At 38.8% G+C, this 9,344-nt stretch overlaps 2 protein-coding genes across 2 annotated transcripts; one reads left to right on the plus strand and one right to left on the minus strand.

The window, feature by feature from the left end:
- The first annotated feature begins 506 nt into the window (after positions 1-506).
- Positions 507-4,650, plus strand: LOC110059763 (uncharacterized). Its single transcript, XM_089287535.1, has 3 exons — positions 507-982; positions 1,067-1,163; positions 3,234-4,650. Exons 1-3 carry the CDS (start codon positions 900-902, stop codon positions 3,717-3,719), a joined length of 666 nt encoding a protein of 221 aa, XP_089143661.1. The 5' UTR covers positions 507-899; the 3' UTR covers positions 3,720-4,650.
- LOC110059743 (stimulator of interferon genes protein 7-like) lies at positions 3,744-8,504 on the minus strand. Its single transcript, XM_089287510.1, has 2 exons — positions 7,141-8,504; positions 3,744-5,717 (listed from the first exon to the last, which is right to left on the minus strand). The coding sequence occupies exons 1-2, from the start codon at positions 8,074-8,076 to the stop codon at positions 5,544-5,546; spliced, it is 1,110 nt and encodes a 369-aa protein (XP_089143636.1). The 5' UTR covers positions 8,077-8,504; the 3' UTR covers positions 3,744-5,543.
- Positions 8,505-9,344: the final 840 nt, after the last annotated feature.

The following is a 9,344-nucleotide window of genomic DNA, read 5'->3' on the forward strand; positions in this document are numbered from 1 at the left end:
GGTGTTCGTAAATACTCCAGGGAGCCACCTTAACTAGTCTTTATAGTTAACATAAAGCTTGCATTTTACTTGCTAAAGAATTTCAATCTTGAAGGTTTACTTCTTTAATTGTTAAGTACCAGCATGTACCATAATTCATGAAGACTGCATACAAACCCCTTTCCTTTTTGTTACCCATTTTTTAGCCTCCTTTCCAGCTAACCAAATGGTTAGAACATGCCATAATCGGGAACAAAAGAAGCTGAGACACTACCTGAAAACAAACTTTCTCCCTTCATTGGTGTAATTTGTTCTGATTTACACTCCTTATATTTCACCCTCCCTCCCCTTTTTCCAGTGTTGTATTCATGTCACAACATCGCCAAAGCCTGTTTCAACATTGATTGAGGGTGAGGGTGGCTATCGACAAGGGAAGTACGAATCTCGGTTCGAAAACGTCCAATTTGCAAAAATGTTGCAAGGCTTTTGTCCCTGATTTTAGATGCATTCCCTTTATGAAGATAATTAGATTATCTCTCTTACTAAATTTTAGAGTGCTGATGCTCTCTTCCAGACCAAAGTAATATATTGGCATTTATTTGCCCCACTATGGCCAAGAATATAACATTGGTTGCCCTGTCTTCTGATATAAAATGCCCCGGCCAGTAGAACTTGAGGAGTACGCCCTTCTGGCAAATTAGGACTCGATTAGGGAAACCTGTGCAGCAATTTGTTAGAAAGTTTCCAAACTTTTTTGACAACCAGGAGTTTTCGATCACTTACATTTCCCACCCACCACACCAAAGTGGACCTACACTGCTCCCCCGCCCCCACAAACCTAAGAGGAATTGGCTGTATAACTCCCAGAGGAAATATCGTTTTTCGTCGGGGAATGGGTACGGCTGCAAGAAGGCTACAAAATGGCGGTCACGGTTGGTCCTCGGGATCTCCGAAGATTTGTGAAGTTTGGGCGGAAAATAGTCGCAGTCGGAAGAAACTACAGGTATGGAAAAAGCTATTTTATGTTTAAAACGAAGGACTTCCAAGGTACAAGAAAGTGAAGTGTATTATTAATTTCATTCGTCAGAGAACACGCTGCAGAGCTAGGAAATCCTGTACCGAAAAGTCCATTGATCTTTTTTAAACCTCCATCAAGCTACCTGGAGCGAGGAGGAAAAATCAAGGTATCTTACATTTTCTCTCAATTTGTCCACCTTTCGATGTCAGCATAAGCTTAAATGTAATTTACTTACCAACGAAACACATAAGAATTCCCATTCCCGGGAGGTTGTCTAAATGGAGGGTTAAAAATGGTCCCGCCACTAAATTTTTGCTCCATCCTGCTTACTTCGGACGTGCCATCCCGATCCCGCACCTTTGCCGCAGGGGCAAGGGGGAGTACTCTCTTATATGGGCTGTATAAGGTATGTGTGTGGGGGGATGGCGGGGGTGGGGGGATACTCCCCTATATGGGCTATATAGATATGTGCAGCCTTAAGGGTTTTTGAGCCATTTTGATCATAAACAGGGTATCGACTTTGGCCATTTTGGTCTTAAATAGGGTATGCTTTTAGCACCCTGGGCCGGGTTGTTCGAAAGCCGGTTAACGCTAACCCAAGTTTAAAAGTTAACCGAGGTAACAATTTTTCTTCTACAGAAATGTTTTTCACTGCTTATGTTTTGTGTAGCTTGAGATTACTCAAGCTCAAAACTGAAGGACAAACAATATAAACAGAAAACCTCACCGAAAATGTTCAAAAATGAAATCAAAATTCTTGCTAATCCTGGGTTAGCTTAATCGGGCTTTGAACAACCCGGCCCTGGTCTTGAATTGGGTATGTTTCTTTGAAGAAGCTACTTTTTCATCATTATCAGTAAGACCACCAACAAAAGCCCTTCATGACTTATGTTTAGGGCAACTGTGCCAGCCACAATGGTCATAAATAGGGTATCAAATTTTGGCCTGGTCATAAATAGGGTAGCAAAAATCACAGATTTTGGTCATAAATAGGGTAAGGGTTTTGCTTGAATGCAGGTTTTACTTCACTGACAATCAAGTCAACTAGCTCTATTGATGATTCCCTAGACCTTACCCTTTACATTTCTAAATCACAAAATACAACACAAGATCAAGCAGCTTTGGGATGGAGGACTGAATTTAGTGAAAATCAATGAAATCAAATGTTAAAATATGTCCCAATAGTTGCACAACGAAACTGTAAATAAATTGTACAAACACTGCTTAATGTGAAAGAGACAGAATAAACTATTACCAGTACTTCAGAATACTATATCTAAGGGATAGACACAACACAAATGACTTTGCAAGAGAAATAACACTGACAACAACTGCTACTTAAGGTGGCTCAAAACAGTTTCTAGCACTTAGATTGTGATGGGTTGTTTATAGCTACTCTTTATCACTTGATGCTACAATCATGGTATCACAAAACTGCCCAATCGTTGGTGAACATGTTATCATTTTCGTTGCAAAATAGGTTACCATAGCAACAGTATACCCTGCTAAAAGCACCCTTAATTACAGCTTTAGGGGTTTATAATTAAAAAACGGCACAGTGAAATTTTTTTATATTATCAAATTTTAATAAGCATGATAAGACACAACTTTTAGCAAAGTTTTAAAAAAATCTGTACATGGAGTTCAGAGCCACCTTAAATTTTCAAAAAAATAAGGTGGCTTTGAACCCTATGTACAGATTTTTTTTAAAACTTTGCCAAAAGTTGCAGCTTATCATGCTTATTAAAATTTGATAATATAAAAAAATTTCACCATGCCGTTTTTGAATTATAATCCCCTAAAGCTGAAATTAAGGGTGTTTTTAGCAGGTCATACCATTGCTATGGTAACCTATTGTGTCACGAAAATGATAACAATGTGTTCACCAATGATTGGGCAGTTTTTTGATAGCATGATTGTAGCATCAAGTGATAAGAAGTGGTTGTAATGACCCATCCAAGTCTAACTGCTGGAAACTGTTTTGAGCCACCTTAAGAAAAATAAGGCCCTACCTAAAATGAAGACCCTCTTTGAATGAATTTTTAGGCTCCTTTAATTTCTTTCTCAAGCTTGTTAATAGTAAACAATTTGGCCATTACAATATACTGTAGCTCACATCTATTATTTATTTATTATATAAATTTTGAAAGCTTAACAGCAAACAATCAGTACAAATGTCAAGCACAAAGTGGTATAAGGGCCTATTTCTCATTGTTGTTCCCTTTTGTCCATGTAGCTTCCTCTAGGCTGTGACCAGCTTCATCATGAAGTTGAACTTGGTGTTGTAATCGGTAAAACAGGTGGGGCGATTTCGGAAACAAATGCAATGGATCATGTTGGGGGATATGCCCTGGCTCTTGACATGACTGCTAGAGATATTCAAAGCAAAGCCAAGAAGCTTGGCCACCCTTGGACTTTAGCGAAAGGTTTTGATACCGCACTACCTATCAGCAAATTTATCTCCAAGGGTGAGATTCCAGAACCTGATAATGTTCATCTTTGGCTGAAGGTTGATGGTGAATTGAAACAAGATGGAAACACTCAGGATCTGATCTTTAAGATTCCTTATCTTTTAAGTTACATTAGTCAGAGCACAACACTTGAAGAAGGGGATTTAATTTTGACTGGTACCCCACAGGGAGTCTCAGCAGTGAAGCCAGGGCAAACTATAGTTTGTGGTATTGGTAATATAATTGAAATGTCATTTCCTGTTTCATTTTAGAAAGGCAAGACAAAGTCATCTCAGTGTGTTCCAATGCAACATTTATTCCAAAAACATGAAAATACCAGTTTACAATGTAAATGTTATATGAGTAGCACTTTTTAACTAAATCATTTAAATTTATAGATAAACCTTATCTTTAAACCTTATACATTTTGAATACTGAGTTGTCCAATATTGGAGGAAGCATGGAAACAGGAAATAAACAATTTGTTTTTTTGTTTCACAATACATCAGCAATATATCTGTTAACCTGGCCGGCCCTGAACAGCATGCTATTAATCAGGTAAACTAACTTATTTCTCAAATGATGCGAAATCAGACAGCAGGAGAAAATTGAACTTGCAAATTATGTGAGTTTGCCTTGGGATCTTGTAATCTACTTAGTACTGATTTATACTTGATGTGGCGGTTTTCAATTAAGCATCGTAAAACCGAAACCAAAGTCATCACTCTGGCCAATCACAAAGGATATGGACAATCCAGTGAACCAATCAAAACTCAAAAGAGATGTAGCTGGCACTAAATGTAGGAAAAACATGTGTGAATAAGTCACAATTGGTGTTGCTGTTACTTCTGATTGCATGGGATAGTGGCATGTAGTGTGGTAATCAGAAACCAGTTACTTTTTGAAACTTGAGTGAAAACTGCTCTGTTGACCAATTACAATTTATACAAATAAAATAATGTATTGGAATCTATTTAATTCTGAATTTATCTTAGCAAATATAGTAGTTGTAAGTAGTAATGTTATTCTTAGTATTTAAATAGTCATGAGTTTTTGTCACAAGCCCCTGGCTCAAGAGATGGGCAACCACTCCCTATGTTTAGGACTTAAAATAAAGTTACCTTAACTTACCTTACATTGTTAATAATCTAAAACAGTCATTTTTTATTACGGTACTAAGCAAATAAAGCCATGCGACAAACAGCTGGATTATGTTTTGTAATTTCAAACCTTATCAGCCATGAATAATTAAATTTCCTTAGCATTTGTAATGTTTCACTGAAATATATTATGTGATAACATAATTTCTTTGATCAACTTATAATGAAATTTGCACCCTCTGTCATGGACAAACCAATTGCTTTAAAAGAGTAATGACAATAATAATGCATATTTTTTTTTTGCAAGACAGTAACAACTAAATGGCAGCATATCTCTACCTTCAAAAATGTTCTGTGAAAATAATGTTGAGCTTATTTAAATATCTCTATTAACTTATCTTTATGAACTGCTTTCAATCTTTTATGATTTCTAAAGCATAAAACCTACTGTTGCCAACAGGTCAGGTTAATTAACCAGGTGCCGTGGGTAGGCCTAGTTCATAATTTTTTCAACATTTCTTTTTCTGTGGGTGACGTACCCCATTCCTTTGCTTGGCCAACATGCTTTGGCCCATTCCTTTAATTTTATGCAACAACAACTGTTCAAAGATAGAAATTTAATTTAAGTGACATTTGATCAAATTTAGGTTATTTACCCGATAGTGTTATAACAAATGTTGTTAAAACACCCCAGGATGAGAAGAAATGACACCAAACAAAGTTTAAAAATCTTTGTATGTTGATTGATTTCAATGTCAATTCCTAATCTCCATACAAACTCTTATATTATGCCTGGGTCACCTATGGCACCTCTTAGAATATACAGCAATCTTAAGGCACATAAAACACATAGAGCATACATTTAATTACAGTGTTGCACATAGATGTCATGCAAATACAAGAGTGAGTTTTTAACAGTTATCAAGCATCAAATCTAGCTGGTTCAAATTTGTCTGTTTGGGAGTTTTGGAACAGTTAACTGTTCTGTTACTTCTCTCAGTTGGCATCAACATGTTCATCCAGCTCTATGTTAGCAGCATTGTACATCCCAACCAAAACATCAGCTATTTTGTTTGTCTCATTTCCCGAAATAGGTACTAACTCATACTTCCCTTTGCATTCAGGAGAATGATCCAGAATATCTTTCAGCTTTCGCATAAAGAGCACCACCTTTAAAACAAGGAAAAAATATTGATCATCAGAGTAATAATCATAGAAAGGAAGGACCAAGATTCTCTTTCATTCCCCAGGTTTAGTTACTTCTCACATGTGGTCTTCACATGACTTTATTGTTACGGTTACGCCTACCATATGTCCTCCCTAATCTGGAACGCCCTTTAAAGTGGATACATTTGAAAATGCCAGATTTGCATAATTTAATGTGGATGGAAAACAACTTGATAACATGCTGATGTAATGGTAATCGTGATTTCTCAGCGAAAGTCTTCCTCGAACAGAAATGGGTTCTGCTCTTTGTACTGTACTTAGATTTCTTGATACCTATTTTGGCAAGATTCCAAGTGACATTTTCCATTGATTTTGAATCTGCAGTCAGTTGCTATGTTCAATAGTAATTCCACCTTGTCACCAAACCATGAAACATGTTTTGTTGTTTTCATCAGATATCTTCTTTTGGCCAGATTTTGACATTTTAGGAGCCGTTATTCATACGAGTCCATTCAAAAAAGCTGGATAGAAGAAGTACAAAGCCAAAATCATTGCTTGTTTAATTAGGCTCTTATGCACATGCTGAGGGGTGGTTTCAAGCATTTCTTCTGCCAGGGATCACACTTTGCTCATTTAATTCATTGACTAACCTCTTAAAAGGCTACAGAAAATAAGTTGTATTTTAAAAATATTTGTACCTCTTAGGGAAGACAATGAGTTTTGAACATTCTTGTGCTTAATTTTTAATATGGAATATTCCTTTTGGGTAACTGGGTTTGTAAAGGGGAAGTCACTTGTAGGTTCATCTATTCAACTTTATTGTGCATAAATGCATGGGAAACAGCCAACTGAGAAGTAACTTGTTTGCTTCCACTGCAGGTAAGCCAGGCCTTCTCTCCTGTATAAGCCCCGTAAGTGTATATGTCTGTCCCAGAGGTGGGTTTTGACAGGCTGTTTTAGTCTAAAATTGAGTTATAGATTTTCCAATCTTCATTTGAGACAGGGTCTTTCTAGGAAATTATATATAATAAGGCATTATTCACTGGAGGTGCAATAGGTACATAAAAACAATTTAGGTTTTGATGAAGCATTCCCTAGGCATTTGACAAGTTGATGTGTCCAGGGGCAGGGGTGTGGGAATTTGATGTCAATGGGTTGTTACTGAGGTAAGGAATTTGACACCATACTTATATGATGTATAAAAACAAGCTATACCAGAGACAGGGGAAGTGTTCAAAGATGCCTTTTTTCTTTCCCACCACTCTTTTTTACCATGTATGTCCTGGGGTACGGGCGGTTGATCCCTGGGGATTTGATCACCCAGACGACCATTTTTGGCTTTGGGAAACTGGAATTAGACCAATTGAAAATGAATAGCGGCTGCCTGATGGGGTATGTGGAAGACTTACATTGACTTATATGTTACCTGATGATCCCGCTCTTGGCGACTCAAGGGAGCATCTGCATGCGTGGACATGTCATACAGGTTCATCAGAGGGGTGGCATACTCCAAAACAAAGTAATATTTGTCAACACCTCCGTCCGGGCGGGGCATCTCTATCTGGTGTACCGCATGCTTGTATGACCGCGCCTTTACACCACCCCTGTTAATTTTACACTCTGGGAGATTACCGGCCCATTTCACCCTGTCATCAGCATGCTCGATGTCATCATACGTGAAGCAGGTTTTTGGCAGCAAAATGAACAGCTTTTTCTTCGTTATCTGATAACGGAATTCATCCGATTTTCCAATCTGTTCTTCAAGTCTTGGAAGCACCAGCTTCAGGTAGCCAAAATAGTATCCCCAAGCCAGTCCATCAGCAAGATTCTTATTTTCTCTTTCATTGATCTCCGATGTTTCCACAGGAGACAGTTCTCGAAGACCGACAAGGAACACCAACTGTGGAACCAAGAAACAGTTTACTGCAAACATTATGGCGTAGTCTGGGTGGGAAAAGACTTCGTAATGTTCGTACAAAGCATAGCACACGAACAAAGCGAAAGCAACGGTGACGACTAAGATACTTCGCCCATTCCCGAAAGCGAAAGTGGAACTGAAAACGTTCTTCCAGTTTCCTTGATATCTCGTCCCCTTGTGTCTTACTTCTTCAGTCACCAGGCACATTCTTCGTACGAGCTCCCCAAAAGTTGCACTTAGAGTAAGCAAGGCAGCTGAAAAGACCAGAGAATGAATTCCTTCCTTGCTTCCTCTTTCCCTCACCGAGAACACAAGCCCAACTCCACACATAATGACGACCACTATTGATACGTTCACTGCCGCTCTTCCACGGGGCTTAAAAAGTGGTCCAAATCCATTGTTTTCTTGTTGAGCCACGTTAGCGTCAGGAGGTTGGTCAGCCATGATAAAGCGTGGTGAGCTAAGTCTTCGATCTGACTTGTACGTGGTTCTCTAGAAATGAGCCAATCTGTACCAACAACGGAGTTTTTGGTTTCTCAGAGCAGGCGGGTTACTGAAGGGGAAAATCCCGAATTGCTAATACAGTTCATCTGATTGATCAGATCAGAAGCTACATCATCGATTCATCCGTGAGCAGCAATTTTCACTTTCGAATGGAATACCCCTAAGCAGATTATAGCCTGATATGTAGCTCTTTCGCGAAGCTCGGAAAATGGCCTAAAGCCATTACTTTCTTGTTCTTTCACCAGCCATTGTATAGAAATTATTACTATCTCTTAAGAATGTATCTGTGTTACGAAAAGAGCGAATTTACGTCTCCCTGCAGTTGTACTTCTAGCTTCTCCAATTTGAAACAGCGAGGCTGACAGGGAAATCCCCTACTAAATTAGACACAGTTTGCAAGCTACATTATTTATTTATGCAATAAGGTATGAAAAATGCTCGAACAGCATTTTTCACTTTCAAGCAAGGCGGGCGATATTTTGATCGTAGCCTCCTACGTAAAAGCGCTTTAGGCTCGTCACGCACGAATGTTTAGGCGACAAACCTGAAGGAGGTCACCTCCTTCAGACGAACTCAGCTTGGTCAGAAACACCAAGCGATTTTATACAATGTTTCTTTTGGGTTTGCCAGACAAGTTTTATGAAAAATCTCAGTACCCGGCGGTCAGAAATTCTTTTTGTTTTTCAACCAAAAATTCCATTCGAACCTGCTGAGAATACTCGATCTTTGTGTAGAAATACCAAGGGATATCCCAACCAATCACAGGCAGCCCAGACGTTGTATGCGATTAATACGTGACATTACGCTGTTGGCGATTGCGTGACAATTGTGGCCGTTTATAAGACAATGTATGAGAATGCTTCGAAAATTACTCTAAATGCTACGTGTAGAAAATAATTTGAATAAAATGGCTTACCTTATGTTTGCATTGCGTTGTTTTGATGTCTCTGGGTTCCTGGAGATGGTTTAGAGCCATTTAGGCGAGTTTTACTTTCTAGCGGTTTGCTTCCCCTAAAGAGAAACGAAAGGCGGGCGACCCACTGGCCTGAAGGCCCGCACTCAAAGCTCCGTTAATTCCACAAAAATGGTCTAATCTCGTCAAAATTGCCTCATGGCAGCCGTCGATAACTCTTCTTCCCATTCGCTTTCTCCCATGGTTTCAAAGTTTATTTTAACCGCCCGAGAATCGCAGGTTTTCCAGCTCTTGC

This window comes from Orbicella faveolata, unplaced genomic scaffold (genome assembly GCF_042242905.1).
Source record: "Orbicella faveolata isolate gen_17 unplaced genomic scaffold, um_ofav_v1 contig_1, whole genome shotgun sequence".
Taxonomy (NCBI): Eukaryota; Metazoa; Cnidaria; class Anthozoa; order Scleractinia; family Merulinidae; genus Orbicella; species Orbicella faveolata.